Source organism: Ptychodera flava, chromosome 12, assembly GCF_041260155.1.
Source record: "Ptychodera flava strain L36383 chromosome 12, AS_Pfla_20210202, whole genome shotgun sequence".
Taxonomy (NCBI): Eukaryota; Metazoa; Hemichordata; class Enteropneusta; family Ptychoderidae; genus Ptychodera; species Ptychodera flava.
The window spans coordinates 21,920,674-21,944,042 of NC_091939.1; the positions used below are offsets into that span (position 1 = coordinate 21,920,674).

The following is a 23,369-nucleotide window of genomic DNA, read 5'->3' on the forward strand; positions in this document are numbered from 1 at the left end:
CTATGTTTTACTTAAATTGTCACTTTCAGAAATATATTTAACTTCTCAAATTGTATTTTATTTTATTCATTTCTGATCAAACTCTTTTGAATATACCCAAAGAAAGAGAGCCATGGCAATATTTTACGTAGTAAACAAAAGATTGAGATATTATAATGTGTGGAGGCGCTCTATCACATTCGCCATCCAAAATTCAAGGTAAAATCACGAGTGAGCTAGGCGGTCATAAACATCATGGCGGACTTGTCGTCTGGAAGACATGTGGAAGTGTGGTACAACATCGTGAAAAGGCTTTGGACGGATGCCCGAAAGAACAATTCGCCCGATTCATTCCAGAGGCGACAGAGCAACAGGGAATGGTTAGCTCAGTGTCAAGCCTTCCTGAAAACGAGGTTAATGGTATTCCCACTTCTCTCAATTTGCTGCGCGACTAGCTCTGCATGGCAGGGCTGTGTGTTACCGGCGTTATACGGCCTCCGTGGGAGGCCGTATAACGCCGGTAACACACAGCCCTGCCATGCAGAGCTACTGCGCGACAGGCTTAAAATTATGATACATGTATTGTAATACACTGACAGTTTGATAATTGATAGACATACCAAGTGGCACCACCTCGATTTGCTGTAGTATAGTAGCTCGAGGTTTTGCCAAGAGTTTTGGGTTGGACGACAAAACCAGAGCTACAGAGTTTTCTTATGCGATAGTGCACTCAAGTTGACGAACGGGATGCTCTTCGGGTGCCGGGGGACGTTGTTATAATAATATTAGACTTCCGATCCGATATTGCACCTACTTACAGATGCCCAGCCATTTTTCCAAATTACTGCCGTTCAATAAGTTTCTGTGTGCAGTTTGCCTAGATTGGTATTAATGATAAAAAATAATTTAAGTCAAAAACTTGATACTATTTTCCGAAATGTAATATTTCACTTGAAACAAGAGTATATTTGGAAAAAAACGACTATTTTATTTTGCATTATCTATCCTCATTCTAAAATGACAAGGGTTGAAAGACTTACGCTAAAAAAAGTGATTAAAAACATGATTAGTAAAATTTAAATGCCTCTTATTCAAAATGTAAGAACTTTATTGCCAAACACAAAAGTCTTTTTATTATGTAGCATTTTAAAGAACATAATGTGAAAATTTCAAAAAATTTTACCCAGCCAGAGTGAAGTTAAATTCTTTGGAAATCTTGAAATTGGAGAAAAAAAAGAAGTGAGGAAGTCGGGTGATTGCTTATATTTGCATAACTTACGACTGCTTGACAACTAACAGGTGAACCCAACCACAATTTTAATGTGGGTTAACAAATTAAATAAACTGAGTGAATACTTGCAGAAAAGTGATTTTTGAGCAAAATGTGCCGTTTTTGGTGCAGCGCCCCCTTAAACAGCAGTTTAATTTTATTCAGTCACAGCATAGACTTGCTTCAATTGAGTAGCCCACAATTTTCTCCAACAATTTTTCCCACCACCCAAAATCTCAGGGGGAAGTTGTGGGCCATAAAACTATAGCAAGGCATAGTCCCTCAAGGGTATATGGTCATGGTAGCTGTAGCTATGGCAACGATCACCTATCAGTGCTCTACTACCGGTACTTTTAGCGAGCTGTATCTTTCCAGTCATGAACAGTGCCATCACATGAAAGAAAAAATACCATAGAAAGATAAGCTGCTTGACAGAAGATGATGCGAGGTTCATATTTACATGATGATTTAATCTACAAGTGGAAATTTAGTTTCAAAGGTAACTTTTCATTAAAAACGTATTTGAAAGTCAACACAGTTTACTGAGGAGATACTGGGTACCAAAATTAAAAGATACAGAATTATACACAGTCCGTCCCTCCATCACTATGGAGAAATGGTGAGTGACCATGTCATTTGTTCGTCCATATTCACAACAGAGGCCATGATGAAGTGCTAGCAATGATCAAGAAATGTCAGAGCGACAAGATGTCCGAGAAAGATGACAGAAAATCAGCTGATTTTAGAATCACAGGGAATAAACATTTTCAGAAGAAACGCTTTAGAGAAGCACTGAAGAATTATAATCAGGTATTTTGTTACAGTGACGATACTCCTCGATAAATCAGGTTGCGCTGATTTGTTGCAGTAGTTTCAATAAGCAATATGTATGGCAATTCAATGAAACTTTATTGTTTGAAGTAATGATAACTTTGTGTAAAATTATATCACTGTGTCTGTTTTAGTGTACATTAATTATGCACATGAAGGGTTCTTTCCTATGAAAATATGGGATTGACACCCTCTCATAGTCCATACCTACCTATCCGCTGCAACAAATATTTGTTGTCAAGTCTTTCTTGGGAAGAAAAATGTGAAAATGCAGAAGAAACAAAACATCACCCTGAATATTCAAATGTTCAATAGCTCTGCAGGAGGAGTTTTCAATCCACCCTGCAACACCTTTCAGTAGACCTCACTTTATGCACTTGAACCCTTGCATTCTGTTATGCTATGCTACCGTATCTTTGTTGATATTGATTGCGTCAACTTCGAGTAAATAATGTGAACCTGCAGCTAATAATTCTCTGCAACAACCACCAACACGTGCACTTCTATTTATTTCATCTGTAACGTTGTAACACAGAGCATCCTGTATGCCAAGCCAAGGTCAAAGGTCAATGGAGAAGAGGCTGAAGATTGTCAGTTATCCCTGGCATATGCAAATAGATCAGCGGTGCTGTTTCACTTGCAACATTATGAGGTACCCTGTACAAATTATGATCTACTTATAATTAGTGTACTTAATTGTGTAGGTGACTTAAAATGTAACATTTGGGAAGAAATGCCATGTGTACAGAATAGAACGTACTGGGTAGTCTATGGAACTTATTCAAGTTGCGATGTAGTGTTTCAGTCAAATTGATTTCTTCTTTTGCATTACTCACTACCGGTATATATATATATATATATATATATATATATATATATATATATATATATATATATATATATTATATATATATATATATATATATATATATATATATATGTTTTTCTGAAATCCAAACTGCAAGTCAAAAGCAATTTTGTTCGCTATTTTATAATTGTTATTATTATTTTTAATGGTAAATGATAAGTTTCTTGTTTATTTCAATTCTTATAGCAATGTATGGCTGATATTCAGAGGGCCCTGAAACATGGATATCCAGAAAACTTGAGATACAAATTATACAAAAGGAAAGGACAGTGCCATTATCACAGAGGTGATTTGCAGTCAGCAAAACAAGGTCAGGGGTCAATACATGAATCTACACTTCCACGCATTGCAACAGGTCTATATGGAAGGTCATGAGGTCAATCCTTCCTTGATCGTGGTAAAAGCTGTTGATGAAAAGTGCTATTCAGCGTCATGAACTGCTACTCAGATAAAACAACTGAGAATTCTGGAGGATGTCCTATTCAACTGAAAAATAATGAAATCAAATGAGGTCCTGCTTGAGCCCGCTGCCATTTTTCTTCTACGATGGAGTAATTGACCCATGACCTTTCTTGAACTGTACATGTAAACTGTATAGAGTTTGGAAGTTTGGATAGGCTGCATTGATTTCTATATTAAGTTGTTGATATACTTATGTTTTTGTTTTTTCTCATTCGTTTTTTAGCTCACGTGTGTAAACAAGTGAGCTAATGTTGTAGCCATGTCTGTCTGACTGTCAGTTTGTGTTTGTTTGTGTGTGTGTGTGTATGTATGTGTGTGTGTGTGATGTCTGTCTGTCTGTTACACGATAACTCAAAAACGCCTGAACGGATTCAAGTCAGATTTGGTACACAGGTACCATATGCTACTTGCAAGAACTGATTAGATTTTGGTTAGTGTGGCTTGCATATTAATGAAGTTATGCAATATTGTTTTTTTCCGTACAATGGTTTCCCTATGGAGACGGTAATGACAGTGTAGACATATATCAAGAAATACTGCACCAAATTTCATGAAACTTTTCACAGGTGACAATCTAAGAACATTTTGATAATACTGTGAATGTCATGTCAATAATCTTAAGTTCTTATTTGCATATTTAATGAACTTTTGTTATGAGTGAGATAACCCTGAAATTCCTGCACGAAACTTGATGATATTTGCAACAAATATGATCTGATATATATCTAATTATACTCAGAGTTAATTCTAGGACGCGCCATTGCGCAATTTGCGCAAAAAAATCTCGAATGGCCCTCATTTCTACCTTTGATGCGCCACCAAGGGCGCAACATTATATGAATGGGTCGGTCGATCACGCAGAGTTCACTTAGTTCATACATTTACGTAGCTCCCCGAAGGTCATTACCTCAGTCATAGTGTGCCATGTTAAACGATTCAGTTACCCTTCGACCTTTGCCCACTACGGCATATATGGTGGTGCATAGGAAGCTGGGTAAAAAGGACTGATGTAGGGGCAATGGTGTATTGGAGCCGTGCGCATGTGGTACGATCGATGAATGTAAACAACGGCTCTGGTCGCCGCGTTATCGTGAAAAGCTAGTCGCCCCTCAGATTTTTAACGCCAGTACTATATAATAGTTGATGAACCCAGGATGATCGGGTAGTCCCTTAAATTGAAGCGTTTGCAACGTCTATCGTCCATACCAGCGAAACGTTGAACACTGCAAGGAAAGCATTCATGCTTGGCCGGCCATATGATCGTTTTGAAGAGCAACACAGTTTAGGTCGGACATATCTCGTTATCCAGAGTAGCCAGATCAGAACCAATGATCGTAAATTTGCTAATACATACAAGTTATGTATAAAAGTTGATGTATCGATCACTTTATGTATGTCGTACGGGTTACACTCTCGTGTTGTATCAGTGTGATAATTGTCGACCCGTGCAAATCGGGGGCCACTCGGAGAAATCCTACCGGTGCGCTAAGCTTTGATCATGATCGTTTCCAGTCAAAATCACAGTCCGTAGTAATTTGTGCAATTGTTTAAGTCCGACATCAATAATTCATCACATAAGTTACGTAAACAATTGAATCAAACCAAACGGTTAGTTTGCTGCTGCCATTGTTGGGCATGTTGCGTATACGGAGCACAACTTAGCTGTAGGCTTCGTTGGTTACAGGTGGCCCGATCTCTAGTATACTATTCTCCTTTTCTTGACTTGATAGACTATGGTATTTTCAGCAGAAAATTCAAGGGTTTTACATGTGTGATCATGACGGCCCCCGATTTTATAAAATGGCCCCCTTGGGACAGGAGTAGGGGCCCAAAGTGGCCCCTTGTTTTTACGTCCTAGAATGAACACTGATTATACTTAGAAGCATTTGGCAGTGTCAAGTTAACAAATAGCTCATTTGCATATTTTATGAAGTTTTGTAATTAGTCATATAACTCCGATATAACTTCACCAAATGTGATGAAATCTGCTGCAGATACTGATCTGACTGATATCTAACTGTTGTGTAAAGCATTTAGTAGTGTGAAATTAATTAAGGGTTCATTTGCATATTTAATGAACTTTGTAATTAGTGATATTACTCCAAAATTACAGCGTTAAATTTGTTGAAACTTGCTACAGATGTTGATCTGATAAATATCCAATTGTACTGAGAAGCATTGAGCAGTGTCAAGTTAATAATTAGCTCATTTGCATATTCATGAAGTTTTATAATTAGTCATATGACTCCGAATAACTGCATCAAACGTCATGAAACTGCTGCATATACTGATCTGACGGATATCTGTGTTGTAAAGCATTAGTAGTGTAAAATTAATTAGGGTTTCATTTTCATATTTAATAAACTTTGTAATTAGGTATATAACTCTGAAATTACAGCACCAAATTTTGTGAAACGTGCTACAGAAATTGATTTGATAAATATTTAATTGTGCCATGAATCATTGAACAGTGTCAAGTTAATTTAGGGTTTATTTGCATATTTAATGAACTTTGTAATTAGTGACATTACTCTAAAATTACAGCACTAAATTAAATAAAACGTGCTACAAATGTTGATCTTATGGATATCTAGCTGTCCCATGAAGCATTGACAGTGTTCTCCCCAGAGCTATTATAGAGTGGTGGCCGCCACTCTATAATTTTTGGTAAACAATAGAAATCATTACCATAAAGTTGCATTTATTGTTATGCAAATTAGTCGCCACTCTATCAGAAAATCCTGGGGAGATCACTGATTGAGCAGTGTCAAATTAATTAACAGGTCATTTGCGTATTAAATAAGTTTTGTAATTAGTGATTAAACTCTGAGAGTACTGTGCGAAGTTGAAAAAACCTGCTACACATAGTGATAACATATATCTTATTGTTCTGTGAAGGGTACGACTATTAATGAACCTGTTTGTAAAACATGTGAGCATATTCAGTTTATATCTGGTTTTTTAGCTCATATTTGGTTTTATATATAAATACCAAAAGAGCTTATATGATGAGTCTGAGTGGCGTCTGTATGTCTGTATATTTTTGGGTATGTGCGGTGTATGTCCGTCACACACAAAGGCTCCCATACCCGCCAAGCTACCGTCTCAGTATTTGGTGTACAGGTAGATGTAGGGGTTGAGATGTTAATTTGTTCAAATGAACACATCGGTATCAAAAATGTGCAAATGAGGTAAGAAAAAGGGAAATACTGCAATGTGCAGGAGTGGTGGCAGTGAACTGAATCAGCCCACACGTCTGAATAAAATTATTTTGACTTTAACCTATTTGTATGCAGGGTACCTATTATGTTTGGGAGTGGTAGCAGTAACTGAAACAGCTAATTGTTCATTTCCTGTCATTGTTTATGAACTGTGACATATTAACAGATCTGCTGAAACCATATGGATGTCTATTTTTGTACATCCATGGTGAAAGATTCTCTGCTATGCATGTTGCTAAAGTTGACCTTCAGTACCTAAAGTTTCAGACCTTATTTACTTTTGTCATTCTTAATTTTCTGGTTTAAATATTTCTTGTTGTTTCTCTGGTTGTACTGTGCAGAAATTGTCATAACATCAACGTATAATTTTCCTGCACTGAACAGATAGATTTAACACTTATTGTTGATCTTTGGTATGTACCAATTCTGATCAAATTTGAGCGACACCGTATATTTGCGGTATTTTTTATTAATATACTTTTAGTTAGTGTGGCCGTAATGCCACCTTGCAGAATTTAAAATGAGGACCATAATGCCCTCTTGCTTTATAGGATCTAAAATGAGGGCCTGCCTTAATTTCTTATTAAAAATGTATTGCCAGGAAATGTTTTATCGATGAATCTGTTATTGTATAGCATGATCCCTGTATCATTTCCTTTCATATTTTCAGTAAGTGTGTACAGCAACAAATGGAAGTATGAACCAAGTACTATAAATGGGGTATACAATAAATAGGGTGTATTAACTGTTTCTTTGGTAAAACTCCTATCTTGTCAAAAACGGAAAATATAAAGCATATAAACATTGTTTATATTCCATGGTAATCTACCTCTTCCAATATAACTGTATACTGGTATCATCATTATTTGACAAATAAGTGGAAGGTAATATTCCCTTTTCATCAATTTTATGTTTCAGCTTTCCACAGAGCTGTTGAACTGTGTAGAGCATCGAACGTAGAAGAGACAAAGAAAGGTAAAAATGTTCATTGTCTCGGCGTGTCTTTTTCAAAAGTAATCAATTTTGGTTACTAAATTTGTTAGGAATTTTTACATGTGACTTGCCAACTTCATAATATTCACATGTGCCGTTTTGTCTGCAACAGTGGTAAAAATCATCTTTGACAATCTTAACATACCTTGCAGTAATTTCTCATGATGAATGTATTGTCTAAACCTGTTAAATATCATGAAAAATTTCTCTTGTTCAATTTCATGAGTTTATATGATGTAAACTTTTCCTATGAAACCCTATTTCTCCAACATCTGAATATTTATGTGTAGAATTTTGGATTTCAGATGCTGCACTCACAGAACTTGAGAAATTGCTGGCTATGAATGCAGTGCCCAGGTTAGACCCTGTTTATTGTTTGAATTCAGTGGCAGTCATATATTTGATAAGTACAAGCTGTTTAGAAGTTTACTCAAACTTCTGACAAAGCTGTCACAAAGATTTGATCTGACAAAGCTATCACAAAGATTTGATCTGTAAAGCATTGATGTTTGATATGATAGGAGAATATGTGTGTAATCAGAACAGATTGAGAATTGGCTACATTGTACATATAAAATGGCTATTGTAGAACAGTTTACTTGCCAATATGTTGGCAGGTACAAAGTGGGGAAATAAAGAATAGAGCAGAATTGAATTATAGAAAAGAGTTTATGCCTAAAAATGGACAAGATTTATTGAATGTTGCCCATAGAAAAAAAGGAATAATAAAACAAGGAATGTAGTAAAATTGAAAAAAAAATACTGTGACTTTTCAGCGCTGGAATATCACTATTGTTTTGTAGATAGCCAACAGAGTTAACTACTTTACACGATCATCAAAGTCCCTATACATATTGGGATGTCATCTGTTGTGTGAGCGACAGTACCAAAAGATAGGTGTGGGGAAAAAAACGTAAATCCACAAACTCTTCACTCCTCTTTGAAACATTATCTTTTCATCTTGATACAGGCTTTATTTTTTGGTGATACGGGTTTTTGCCAAATAAGAGAAGAATTTTGCTGAGTAGAAACATTTTCAAAATTTTCCAGTCCCGCATTGATCATTCAGTGTCAGCCTGCGCACTGAGAATATTCTAATTAGGTCGTTTGAATGTTTGTTGAAGATTCTCCTTTACAACCCTTTCCATCTAAATAGCATGGAAGCATTGATGAGAACAACTGCAAAATCGATAGTTTGTTTGCCAACTTTTTTGTTGCACTGTGTCAGAAAAGTCAGCACCTGGTTAGACTATGCGGAACTCCTAGGGTTCACTTTGGCTTGCAGTCTGTTCACTAACATTTCTGTGAGTTAGAGATTGTTTGTTTGTTTGTTTCTTCTTTTGTCATAGTTTAGGTCAAAAAATCACTTTTTTTCTCTTTACATTTCAGTCAAGTGCCAGCAAACCATAGGACAGGGAGTGTACAAAATGAAGCAGTTTCCCAAAATTATGTAGAGTCAACAAATATTGCAAATGCCAGCGAATCTGTTGCGTTGAAATTCCATAAAGACTGTGGAAGGTATTTAACTGTGAGTGATCTTTTAATTGTCATTCTTTGACCTCTCATAACCCTTACAGTAGTTTTACCATCAGATCAAAACTTGTGAAAGAGGGCTGCTGTTCAGAGGAGCAGTGTTGAGAATTTGGTGATTGTGGGGAGGGGGACATAAGAAATAAGCTTGTATAGCAGTAAGAATCTTCATGCAAAGGCTACGGTTAAGGTAGTGAAAGTCTTAAACTTTTGCTGACAGAAGTGGAACGATTGAATACTGTCAGGCAGTACACTTGGAAAACTGTATATCTATACTGATTAAGATCCTCTGTGAAGGATCCAAACGTTGATAGTTTTTATCGCATAAAATTATATGAAATCTGAGGTCTTTTCCGATTATCGAACTCATCAATAATCCTAAATTACTGATACTGGTACCTTGAAAAACCTAATTTGCATAACTTAAATTTGCATAATTTATTATGGTCGCTCTCTATCAGAACCAAATCCCCCTAAATTTTCAAGTACCGGTAGAGGGGACATTCCCCCTTGTAAGAGAGACACGGAGAAAACACTACATCATCACAGTATATATAGATCACAACTGTTTTGCTTGTAATTATTTTGTTATTTTAATCTTTTTATCAAGAAAGGTAAAGATAAATATTTAGAAATGCTTCTTCTCATGAATTTCATCCCTGCAGGCTGACAGGGACATCAAGGCTGGTGATGTTCTCATCGAAGAAAATGCCTACGCTGTGATATTGCTACCAACACACTACAACTCCCATTGCTATCACTGTATCCAAGAGATTTCAGTTGCCCCAATACCGTATGTTAGTTCTACATTCTGTCCTGGATGTGCTTGTTGATTGCCAAGTCTTATCATGTTAATATTCACTGGTGTAACCTCCCATTTGGCTGATGCATCATGCGCAGAAATAGAAACTAGAAGTAGAAACTAGTTGGATCATGCAACATTTGGTGTCATTGTCTTGTGTTTTCTCAGACAAGTTTATATGTCCATCCATTACGAGTCCATATATCCATCCATTCATCCAGTTCTGAAGACATTTTTCAACATTTCCAATGTTGGCTCTTTATTCCCAATTAAAAAAGCAGTGTTGGGTACTTGAATTTTTAAATCAGCATTTTACTGCTTGTGTAACGCACACATACTCAAAATCAGATTAAAGAAATTCTGCAGATATCGAAGGCTAGCTTACTTTATTTTGCTGACTATTGCAACAATAATTTGAGAATTCTATTTGGATGCTGATATTCAACACAGGACAGTATTGTCGGAGAAGTCCGCTTGATAAGAGCTGTTGCAGTGAACAGTGACAAAAAACTGATGTAGGATATTCAATGACAAACTGAAAAAACTAATGTAAAATTATAGTTTTGTAAAGAGCAGAGACATAGCAGAGACAGTGTGTTTACTGCCTTTGTTCTGTGTATTTTTACAGGTGCCCCCAGTGTTCATGTGTCAGGTACTGCAGTGAAGCTTGTCAAGAACAGAGCTGGCAACTCTATCATAGTGTAGAGTGCCCTCTATGGCAGATATTAGAACAGGTACTATGGTATCTTGCAAACCAGAAATTATGAATAAGGAGATATTTCATTGTAGAAAATTCAGAAGACCAATTATATTTCCATTTTATAATGCATAATCACTTATACTTTTTCAGGTCAAAACAATAAAGGATGCTGTTTTACACTCCAAAATATCACCACAAATTGATATTTAAGCAACTCATTGTCTGTCTGTCAGTCACATGGAGGGACTGTGAATTGTCATTATTTAAACTGCCAAATATGGAAATCAGTAGGCTAAGATTGTAGCAATCACAGCCTCTCCACTCACCGTGTAGTAATGGCCCTGGTGACATACAAATAAGCGTTCACATGAAAGATAAGCACCCATCCCATCCAGGCCTATATTAACTCTGTCTTCTTTGAAAATAATTCTGAATACATAATTAACTACTCCCATAGCTTGGTACCTTTGGACATCTGAGTCTTAGAATACTGCAAACAGCTGGATGGCCTAATATTTGCAAGTACAGTCTGATGGCAGAGAAGGGACACAACAGTGAGGTACCGGATACCAAGGCAGAATACTTGGCAGACTATTGCAGTATCTACAATCTCATGCCACACTCAGACAATCATCCTGCAGAGTATAACTTCTATTGTGCAATTGTAAGTAAAATAATTAGAGAGATGAATAGATTTTTAATTTCATGTCTCTTGGAAGTTCTGTGGTCCCTTTCTTGGAAACTATTCTGATTTTTTTCCATATCATATGCATGAGGTCTTTGGACAAGGAGGAATTATGTTATGTAGGTCATTTCCCCCCACACTCATCATGACCTGAGTTCAATTAGTCTAGAACATTCTTAAGGTCACTGCCCTTAATGACCTCACAACCTTGAATTCAATTAGTCATGTTTGGAATGTTCTGGAAAGTTGATTAGTTGTGTAAGGAGATAATTTTAGAACAGTAATTAGCATGTCAATAAAAGTTCTAGATTGTTCTTATATGCCTTTATAAAAGGGACGTGCTCAGCTTCCAGTCAGACTTTTGGGATCGTGTCTCTTGTGTGTTACTAAACTCCAGCAGTAGTCATTCTCAAGACTTTTCAAGACCTTCACTGTCAACGCTGGATTTATACTGTGGTCTTTGTGCAGCTTCAAGCCTGCAAGCCAAAGGACTGTTCATTCATCCGACTGACTGTTACAACTCTGAGACTGGAGCTTTGCCGTCCCAGCTGAGATAAGTAGTCTGTACACTTTTAAAGCTTGTACTCTGTCCCTAACTTAGCAATTAGTTTTGTTTTCGTAATAAATTTTGTTTAAACGGAAACTGCTGAGTTCACCCTTTGTTCGTTTTCTCTGCACGTAACAAATTGGGGGCTCGTCCGGGAGACGAATATTTTGAGCCGTTTGACAACATTTTGCCAGCCTTTTCAAAACTACTGTACACTGTGAACTCAGCCAAATCCAATCATGGCGGAATTTAAACCAGACGAATTTATGGATGACCTTGATCAGGACACATTTAATTCCCTCAGAAAAGACAACCTCATAGCACTGGCAAATTTCCTTAAAGTAGAAGTTAAAAGATCTATGCGCAAGAGGGAAATACAGTACCGTATTGCCAAACATCTAGTTGATTTAGGCCAATTTGAGGAATCCACCTGAAAGATTATGAGCCCAAGTCTACCTCTGAACTCAGAAAATTAGAATTAGAAATGCAGACAAATTTGGAGATCAAGAAACTAGAATTACAAATGAGAGAAAAAGAATTACAAATGGAAAAAGAGAGACAGGCAGATTTGGAGCTTAAGAAATTGGAATTAGAAAAGGAAATGAAAGAAAAAGAATTGCAAATGGAAGAAAGACAGAAAGAAAAAGAATGGCAGGAAGATTAGAAATGGAAGAAAGACAGAGAGAAAAAGAATTGCGATTAGAAGAACAGCGATTACAGGTAGAAATAAAACGTTTAGAGCTTGGACAGTCAGGAAAATTCTTCCCTTCGGACAAGTTTGACATCACTAAGCATTTCAGGTTAGTTCCCCCTTTCCAAGAAAAGGATGTTGACAAATATTTTCTCCATTTTGAGAAAATTGCTCAGAGTCTGAATTGGCCTAAGGAGTCCTGGTCTATGCTTTTGCAGAGTGCTTTGGTGGGTAAAGCCAGAGAAATTTACATTCAGTTGTCAGTAGAGCAGGCTTCAGATTATGATTCTGTGAAGGAATTAATTCTCAAGGGCTATGAGTTGGTGCCTGAAGCTTACCGTCAGAAATTTAGGGATTGTGAGAAGGTGAAGGATCAAACTTATGTTGAATTTGCTCGAACAAAAGAACAACTGTTTGATCGTTGGTGTTCTTCGGAAAAGGTCAGTCAGAATTATGACAAATTACGACAGCTTGTTTTGATTGAGGAATTTAAGAGGTGCATCCGGAGTGACATCAAGACATTTATCAATGAACAAAAGGCAGATACATTGGAGGTTGCTGCACGTTTGGCCGATGATTATTCATTGACCCACAAATCTTCATTTCTCAGCAAACCATCCCAGTCCTTTTCATACAGAAACAATGCAGGTAAATTTAACTCCTCCTTTTCATCAAGAATTTCTCAAAGGACAGTAGAAAATCAAATGACAACAGTTCACAAAATTCAAGTAACACTCCCACATCATCAGATCCCAAGTCTCAATCTCCTTCTGACAAACAGTTTGGTACACTTTCTTGTAATTATTGTAAGAAAGACGGCCATTTAATGTCAGAGTGTTTCAAATTGAAAAGAAAACGTGAAGGTCAAAGTGGTCAAAGTGGATCTAAGCCAACCGGCTTTATTTCTTCATCAACTCAATTAGAGTCTAATAATGTGTGCAACACATTTTCTGAGGTTAAACCCCTCTCATCCCCAATTAATGAGGTCAAGGTCAATCTTCTCAAGATAGCATTATGGGTATTTTCGAGCCATTTATTCATAATGGTTTTATATCACTTTCTAGTGATTTCTCTTCCGCTACCCCTGTCAAAATTTTAAGAGATACCGGGGCTTCCCAGTCTCTTTTGTTGGCAGATACCCTGCCGTTTTCTGAAAAGTCATTTTCAGGTTCTAAAGTTCTTATTAAGGGGGTAGATTGTAATGACTACATTCCTGTTCCTCTCCATAATGTCTATTTGTCTTCGGACTTTGTTTCTGGACCTGTGACTTTAGGTATTAGGCCTTTTTGCCTTTTGAAGGGATTCACCTTCTTCTTGGAAACGACCTTGCTGGGGACAAGGTCATTACTAATCCACTTGTGACTGATAATCCTAGTTTAGATCAGGATCCAGAGCCAATTGAACAAGAGATACCCGATTTATTTCCTTCATGTGCCATTACTCGAGCCATGTCAAAGAAAACTTCCGAGAATCAAAATACTCTCAAAAATAATGTCACAGATGTTGACTTAAATGACACCTTTCTCAGTCAGGTGTTTGACACGGATCATTCCGTTATCCCTCGTGGATTTGAAACTTCCAGTAAAACTTCTGCTGACCAAAGTCAGACATTTTCTAGATCAAATCTCATTGCAGAACAACACAAAGACCCAGATATTTTGTCTTTGTTTGACAGGGTAGATGATGAAGGTAAAACTTCAGATAGCTCTGTTTCCTATTATACAAAGTCTGGTATTCTCATGCGTAAATGGAGACCTCCAGATGTTTTGGTTGATGACGATTGGGCTATAAAACATCAAATTGTGGTTCCAAAGCCCTACCGTGCTGAAATATTGCGCCTGGCCCATGAAACTCCCTGGGCTGGTCACTTAGGAGTCAGGAAAACTTATCATAAAATTCTCAGTCACTTTTATTGGCCTAATCTCAGGCAGGATGTAGCACATTTCTGTAAAACTTGTCACACATGTCAAATGGTAGGAAAGCCAAATCAGACCATTCCAAAGGCCCCTTTACAGCCAATTCCTGCATTTCAAGAACCATTTAGTAGGATACTAAATAGACTGTGTTGGGCCCCTACCAAAAACAAGATCAGGAAATGAGTACATGCTGACAATAATGTGTACATCAACTCGGTTCCCAGAAGCCATACCACTGAGAAATATAAAGACAAAGACTATAGTGAAAGCTTTAGTCAAATTTTTCACTTTATTTGGCCTCCCTAAATGTGTCCAGTCCGATCAAGGCTCCAACTTTATGTCTGGAATTTTTCAACAAGTAATGGATCAGCTAGGCATTAAACAGTATAGGTCATCCGCCTATCATCCAGAAAGTCAGGGTGCTCTTGAGCGATTTCATCAAACTTTGAAAAACATGATTAGGACCTACTGTTTTGACACAGAGAAGCAGTGGGATGAAGGAATTCATTTTCTGCTCTTTGCTGTTAGAGAGTCAATTCAGGAGTCTCTTGGTTTTAGCCCATTTGAGCTTGTATTTGGACATACAGTCCGTGGCCCACTTAAGCTCGTTAAAGAGAAATTCCTATCAGACGATGATGATTGTCTGAATATTTTGCAATATGTGTCAGATTTTCGTACAAAACTCTCTAAAGCATGTGAATTAGCCAGAGAAAATCTTGAGTCATCTCAGCAGTCAATGAAAACCAAATATGATAAAAGCACCTCAAAACGGAAGTTTGAACCAGGTCAAAAAGTTCTTGTTCTACTTCCAATTCCTGGCAAACCACTCCATGCTCGTTACTTTGGGCCATACCTAATTGATAAGAAATTGAGTGATTTAAATTACATCATAATAACACCTGACAGGCGAAAACAAAAACAGCTATGTCACATAAATATGCTTAAGCCATATTTGGATAGGGATAATCCTACTATAACTCAGCCTGTCAGTGCAGTCAGTTCAAACCATTATGAAGATAGTGATACTGAAACTGACTTGAGTGAAAATACTCTAAACTCAAAGCTGGGCTCGGTCAAGCTTCAGAACTCAGAAATCCTGGAGAAGCTGGAGTCTACAAAGTTGGCACACCTCCAGCCAGAACAACAACAACAGGTGAAAGAACTGCTCCATGAATATAAACACCTGTTCAAGATGTTCCAACGAGGACAAACGTCATCTATCACGACGTTGATGTTGGGACAGTAAGCCTGTAAAACAACATCCATACAGACTGAATCCAACAAAAGCAAATATCTCCAGGAAGAAGTCAAATACCTGCTGGACAATGACTTTATTGAACCCAGTAAAAGTAACTGGAGTTCGCCGTGCATACTTGTTCCCAAATCAGATCACAGTTATCGTATGTGCACGGACTTTAGGAAGGTCAACACTTTAACAAAGACAGACACTTTCCCAATCCCGAGGATTGATGACTGCATCGACCGAGTGGGAAAAGCCAAGTATGTGACGAAATTTGACCTACTGAAGGGATTTTGGCAAGTCCCTCTGACGGATCGTGCTCGTGAAATATCCGCCTTTGTTACACCAGACGGATTGTTCCAGTACAAGGTGATGCCATTCGGAATGAAGAACTCTCCGGCAACGTTCCAACGGATGATCAACGACGTCATATCCGGGCTAGACGGGTGTGCAGCCTACGTTGACGACGTCGTCCTGTATAGTGACACCTGGGAGGAACACATCAAGCTCATGCGGAAGTTCTTTGAGAGACTGAGCAAAGCAATGTTGACTGTCAACCTTGCCAAATCTGAGTTTGGTTGGGCGAGGGTAACTTACCTCGGACATACTGTAGGACAGGGTGAGGTAAAACCTGTTGATGCAAAATCAGTGCCATTTCAAGTTTTCCCATACCAAACTGCAAACGACAACTGATGCGCTTTCTCGGTATGGCTGGTTACTACAGAAAATTCTGTCCAAATTTCTCCACAATTACTGAGCCTTTGACTAACTTACTTAAAAAGAAAGTAAAGTTTGTTTGGTCAGAGCAATGCCAACAGGCATTTGATACACTTAAAGCCATACTGCAAAGTGCCCAGTGTTGTCTGCACCAGATTTCACTTTGCCATTCAAATTAGCTGTAGATGCTAGTGATACGGCTGCTGGTGCTGTTTTATTGCAAGAGGATAGTCATGGTGTAGATCATCCTGTTTGCTATTTTTCACGCAAATTTAACAAATCCCAGAGAAACTACTCTACAATTGAAAAAGAGTGTTTATCTTTGATATTAGCTTTACAGCATTTTGAAGTTTATGTTACTTCTTCAAATCAGCCAATAGTGGTTTATATTGATCACAACCCTCTTGTTTTTCTGCAGAAATTTAAAGGCAAAAATCAGAGATTGCTAAGATGGAGTTTAATGTTACAGGAGTTTAATCTTGACATTAGACATATCAAAGGCAGAGACAATTTAATTGCAGACTGTCTCTCTCGTATTTAGAAATTATTGTTGTTCACTTTCAAGAAATTTTATTGTTGTTCACTTTCAAGAAATTTTACTTTAGAGTAAAACAAAATTTGAGTACTTAAATCCTTTTCAAGATTACATTTGTAAAAGAAAGATTTTTCTTTGAAAAATTTTCTTTTTTTTGAAGAGGGGGTGTGTTATGTAGGTCATTTCCCCCCACACTCATCATGACCTGAGTTCAATTAGTCTAGAACATTCTCAAGGTCACTGCCCTTAATGACCTCACAACCTTGAATTCAATTAGTCATGTTTGGAATGTTCTGGAAAGTTGATTAGTTGTGTAAGAGAGATAATTTTAGAACAGTAATTAGCATGTCAATAAAAGTTCTAGATTGTTCTTATATGCCTTTATAAAAGGGACGTGCTCAGCTTCCAGTCAGACTTTTGGGATCGTGTCTCTTGTGTGTTACTAAACTCCAGCAGTAGTCATTCTCAAGACTTTTCAAGACCTTCACTGTCAACGCTGGATTTATACTGTGGTCTTTGTGCAGCTTCAAGCCTGCAAGCCAAAGGACTGTTCATTCATCCGACTGACTGTTACAACTCTGAGACTGGAGCTTTGCCGTCCCAGCTGAGATAAGTAGTCTGTACACTTTTAAAGCTTGTACTCTGTCCCTAACTTAGCAATTAGTTTTGTTTTCGTAATAAATTTTGTTTAAACGGAAACTGCTGAGTTCACCCTTTTGTTCGTTTTCTCTGCACGTAACAATTATATTGTCAAAATCCCTGTGGGAGTTTTCTTTGCTACTCTCTAAAGGAGTGTTATAGCAAAATCGGAGAGAGAGAGAGAGAAGGAGAGAGAGAGAGAGAGGGTATTTTTAGCTATGGCACTACGTAGCTGAGGATGACAGAGAGGTTTGGCACATCTTTGGCGAATAAATAATGTGTTTCTTCACTTGCAGACGTCAGTCATTCTGTCAAAACTTGTCACAAAGCCCCTACAGCAGAGTGCTTGTATACCTCCAGGAGGTGCAACCAGTAGGGCTGAAGGCGCTACAATTGATGGTTTATGTCAAGCTGTAGAGAAGGTAGCAGTTACACAGGGTTGCAGCCATACATCAAACTCAAATGCAGTTGATTTCAAAAGTGTTGAGTCAAGGACATTGACTGATGGTACATCTGAGGATGCAGAAACTGTAGACTTGAACTTGAACTCTCCTCTTACGAATGCCGAGTTGCAAGTCGCCACTCTCTTGCTGCGGCACATGCAGCAGCTTCGGTGCAATGTTCACGCCATAACTGCAGTTGAGGCTGAAGGTGACAGAGCCGCTGTGCTAGGAGATGGGGCTAGCATGGTGGAGACTGTGAAACAAGTCAGGATAGCCAGTGCTGTGTTCCCGACAGCCAGTCTCCTGAACCATAGCTGTGATCCCAATGTCATTGTCAGGTACAAAACCATACCATGTTTTTAGTGCATCAGATTTTGGTTAGCTTTTCTTAGATGTGCTAAGTTTTACATAAAAGAAATATCTGCCTACGGAATTCTAGTGATAATCAGTTTGTCAGTATCCGAGAAACATTCTGCCTCGTTGCTCAATTAAACAAAGAGATCATGAGTAGTGCTAATAGTCTATTTTAATATTCAGAAATTCGCTTGCCTTGGACCAAAGGAAACAGAACTAGCAACATTGTTGGGATAACCAGTGACCTCTCATCAACCAAGGTCAAGCAATTCAAGTTGTGTTTACCGTTACAGTTACCATGGTAATCAACTAACTGTCAGAGCAACAAGAACTATTCCCTGTGGACATGAGATATTACACTGTTATGGTGAGTGTTTGATGAAATATTTTCCAACATTTGTAACCGGAAGTAGGAATATTCAATTTCTCAGGATATTAAATCCATAAATACAATTTTACTCATTTGTAAGCACAGCTGACATCCTTTCTAGCATACAAATATGTCACCAGATTTCAGTCAATTTTATTTCAAAACTGTTTAAAACTTTGTAAAGGGTTTGAAAAGTTCAAATATCATTATAGAATATAATTTCTAGCAAAGGAATTAGTGAATACGTTAACCGATCAACTTGCATTGTTTAGAGTCACATGTCAGTCACCTGACAGGCAATGAGAAATTACACGTCCGTTAACCAATCAAATTACTCATTCAGGGCCACATGTCAATCACATGACCAAAGAGAAACGACAGGCAGCCCTGCAGGAACAGTATTACTTCTCTTGCCGGTGTGAAGCTTGTGAGAAGGAGGTCAAAGCTGACTTGAAGGAGGCCTTCAGGTGTGACCAATGCAGCCATGCAGTGGTTGCCAAGTCAGATTCTGTCTGGGGGAAATGTGTCAATAAAGAATGTCAGGCAGAGAAGAATCTACAAGATTCCTATAAGGTGATTGCATCAGTCTCTTTTCTGTGAATTGGTGAAATTTGTGTCGCTGTCAAAAGTGTGTTCAGATATTAAAAATGAAAGCAGACAAACACATGGCTTTATCTGTGTGACGCTTTTTCATGTGGTGAATTGTGATTAGAAAACCAGACCCTGAATTTTATTGAGATGGAAAAAATTCCTCATTGCCTCTTAATGCCCCAGTAATTGACAATCTTCATTGAGCATTTAATTTAAAAGACATCATGAGTTGAAGTTCAAATTATGTTGACAGATACCGGTAAGTGTTAAAAAAGTATCTGAAACTGCATGAGATGTGTTTTCAAAGAATAATGCTCATGCAGTCTTCTAAAAATATATATCAGATTTAAAATTGAAAATCATGTCAATTATATTAAATTTCTGTACATGTGCATAGCATTACAATCATATCTATTCCCTCTCTCAAAATGATTTTCTAATTTTTTTCTCCTTTTATTAATCTATATCAGGTAGCCGCCCTATCCAGGGATTTATTATCCAGGGCCATTGAATCACTTGAAAGTTCAGAATTTCAAGGTTTGTTACAAATCCATGTCAGAAAAAACATTATCGATCAAAGTAGCATTAGATTTAAAATTGATTTTATACATTCTGGGATCATGTGCTGACAGCAGAAAACAGTAGATGCAACAATATGACACTTGTTCATTTGTAATAGTCATATTCAAAAATGCAATTTTGCTTGCAAAGTGCATTTTTGAATATTCATATTCAAAAATGTAATTTGGCTTGTGGTTCCAGAAACAAAGATACAAGATTTATCATTGCTATTGCCACAGCCACAAATGAGCTAAAACATTCTGTTAATATTTTGTTATGTAAAGACAGCATTTTATTCATATTCAGCCAAGTCAGTTCTGTGTGATATGATTTTAAACTGGACATAGGAATTCTCACCCATGTGTTATTCCACTTTTCAGAGTCTCTATCAACACTTCAGCGATGCTATAAATTGCAGCAATCTGTCTTGTATAAACACAACATAGACCTTTCAAATACAGAGGACTGTCTGGCCAGATGCTTCGTTACACTTGGTATGTCCACAACTACAGGAATTTGCTATTAAAATACTTCTGAATTGGTGAACTCATTCACTCTGGTTTCCATGTTTGGATCTGACCTCACAATCAACGACGACGATGGGATATGCCACATTCAATATTATTTGTATGGGGTATTTTTAGCGTAGACTGAGCTGTAGAAAATCTAGTGTCAAGGGATCTGGGTACAAGTTTGCCTGAATACAGGGTAAATTAACTTGAGAGTAATGTGATAGTAATCATCAGTAAGGTATGTTTTGATTTCTTGCAATGTGTGAACGTGTGAGGGCGCTGTTTAGACCATGAATGCAGTACAACTGTCTTGAAAAGGTATCCCTGAGATACACTGACATTCACAAGTCACATTGTTCCTGATATTCAGAATTAACCTGTACTTAGTTATATGCTTCTTGTATCTCAGAATAAACTTGACTCGTTGTATATATTACTACATGATTTCGTATCTGAATTGTTACGCACACATAAACAAAAATTTGTGTCAATGGATTTCAGGGGACAGTGAAACAGCTTGTAGGTATCTGAAGAGAAGCATTGCAACCGTTGCTTTTATATATGGAAACAACAGCATTGAATTAGCTCATGAACTGCAGAAATTAGCACAGATTATGTTCAACAGGTAAGTCGATAGTGCCACCGCAAAACTTGTGTTTATTCCTGGTTTATTAGATGCAATATTACTGTTGGAAAGAAAAGAGAGATTTGTCATCTCTACTAATGGTATTCAGTGAAAGCTGCTCATTAAGGAAGTATATGCTTCGTAAGTGAAAGACTGAAACTTTTGTTCAACCGTTTCCTCAAAGATAGTTTCAACCATTCTCTTACCAAATCACAAGTAAAAGCCTGAGGTCACCGTGCATTGTTTGGAACTAGAGAAACAAATTACCTAATATTTACAAACACTGAAATCAAAAATGGCCACCATCCCTGTGTTAACTTTACGGGGAAAATAGAATTTTTGATTTAAAAAAAACAATACCGTACAAAACAAGCCCCCACAAGTGGTAGATTAGTAAAGAATTGTAAAGGTCTGAGAGTCTAAATATCTGTCATTGAGGCACATTCTAGCTTCACTTTTTTTTGTCTTCTTTCACTTCTCTTTCATTGCAGTCGTCAGACAGCCACATTGGAGATTGTGAACAGAGCGCTTGACATTTTCAAGATACACTGTAGTTTTAATCATCCCAATGTCAAGGAACTTTCTGAAATGAAATCTCTGCTGGATGGGCTTTAAACTCAATATCATCAGTGCAAGAATAATTTCCTGAGTACTGTTTCTACTACTCATACATTATCTGACCAATCAGGTACTGGCAATCTCTATCTAATATGATGTCAATGAGTTATTTGCTTGGATTTTTAAGTGGTTGAAACAATATTCTCTAAACACAATGCATGTAAAATAAATTGTTATCATATCAAGCTTATGATTGACTATATTCATTTGTTGTCTTTAGCCAAATTTTCAACACGACTGTGAGTGGGTAATTTTTCATCAAACGTATGTGAATCAGTTTCATGATAAATAGCTGTTTTTCTGTGGCATGAAGTGTTTACCGGAATACACAAATCAAGAAAATAAATTGATACTCATCAAAAATGCAGGTCGGCATCTGAGTTGAATTGACAATTTTCCATGCTCAGTCTCGTTATCGTGCAAGACGTTTGTATGCTACTAAGTAATCAGTGCATTTTGGAACGGAATGAGATGTTGCATTTTACTTAGAGGACTCTGAAACCCAGTCACACAGTCAGATTTCTGATGAAATGATAGCAACAGGCTCTCCATCCTGTGAAGCCGTCAGCAAAATTTTTTAGTGATCACTACTGATAATGGCTGGCATATCTTGTGCAGCTGTTGACTGATATGTCTCACGCAGGACTATCACTGAGTGAATTGGTGCAGTAAGCTGTTATGGCAGGCATCCCATATTCCATTGACCCTTTCACTGCCATGGTTTGGCCCAAAGCCATTGGTATGGATGACAATTGTGAAAATGCTTATAAGAAATTAGGGGTGAGCAGGTGAATTGGTACCACTATCATGTATATGTCAAATTATTCAAAGACCAAATGTTGATATAATCCAGTAGTTTTTCATCGACGGTTTGATCTATCAAGTTAAACAGGGGTGGGACATCATATTAGATAGAGATTGCCAGTATCATGTATATGTCCAATTATTCAAAGACCAAATGTTGATATAATCCAGTAGTTTTTCATCGACGGTTTGAGCTATTAAACAGGGTAGGGGAGGGGGGGGTTGTACCATGGTCTGGTCTTACCAGAAATACACCATCTCCAAATAGGAATAAAACTACTCTATAGTTATTATACTCTTTTGACTGCAGAGCATTGTACTTCGTCTGTCCCTCTGCAAACTGGTTTCTCATCATTTTGTCTTTTTTGACATCAAAAGAATTAGACACTTTCCATGATAACGATATAAATTCTTAGAGGATCACTTAACTTGCCTGACTTGTTCGGTGTAATTTGATATTATTATATTGCACTCTTCCTATGGAAAAAATAGAAATATAGAAAATAGAAAGGAATATGAAAAAGACATTATGGAATTTTTTTAGTGTGCAATAAACTTCAAAAAACTCTATTTTTTCACATCTGTGTTTACTGTTTTCATCTTTTGCTAAGAATACTCTATTTTAACCTGAGTACTAGAAGAATGACTGTGCTGTTATTTTTCAGAGATGCTGTGCTTTGTTTTCTGTATTGATGATTGTATGAGGTATGAAAAAAAGTTTTGAAGAAAAATGTATCATATTTTAGGCCTACGCAGGGTTTTATGCACAAAAATAAACCTCTGGCTTCAATTTGAATCAAAGGCTTTCATAACTTTTTTGCAAGATTCTTAATTTCTGAATTCATATGATAAATTGAGAATATTC

The 23,369-nt window shown here is 37.3% G+C and overlaps 1 protein-coding gene across 1 annotated transcript; it reads left to right on the forward strand.

The window, feature by feature from the left end:
* Positions 1 to 223: 223 nt before the first annotated feature.
* LOC139145394 (SET and MYND domain-containing protein 4-like) lies at positions 224 to 23,369 on the forward strand. The gene is made up of 17 exons (XM_070716533.1): positions 224 to 392; positions 1,909 to 2,059; positions 2,616 to 2,732; positions 3,135 to 3,258; positions 7,550 to 7,606; positions 7,930 to 7,981; positions 9,014 to 9,152; positions 9,820 to 9,947; positions 10,585 to 10,690; positions 11,114 to 11,320; positions 17,923 to 18,407; positions 18,717 to 18,790; positions 19,137 to 19,366; positions 19,855 to 19,921; positions 20,326 to 20,439; positions 20,959 to 21,082; positions 21,574 to 23,369. The coding sequence occupies exons 1-17, from the start codon at positions 235 to 237 to the stop codon at positions 21,695 to 21,697; spliced, it is 2,457 nt and encodes an 818-aa protein (XP_070572634.1). The 5' UTR covers positions 224 to 234; the 3' UTR covers positions 21,698 to 23,369.

Excerpts from the sequence above, each read along its gene's own strand:
- LOC139145394 (XM_070716533.1), top strand. The coding sequence starts at position 235 with ATGGCGGACTTGTCGTCTGGAAGACATGTGGAAGTGTGGTACAACATC. Across the intron at positions 18,408-18,716 it reads GATCCCAATGTCATTGTCAG|TTACCATGGTAATCAACTAA; the intron begins GTACAAAACCAT and ends TTACCGTTACAG. Across the intron at positions 18,791-19,136 it reads TGAGATATTACACTGTTATG|GGCCACATGTCAATCACATG; the intron begins GTGAGTGTTTGA and ends TTACTCATTCAG.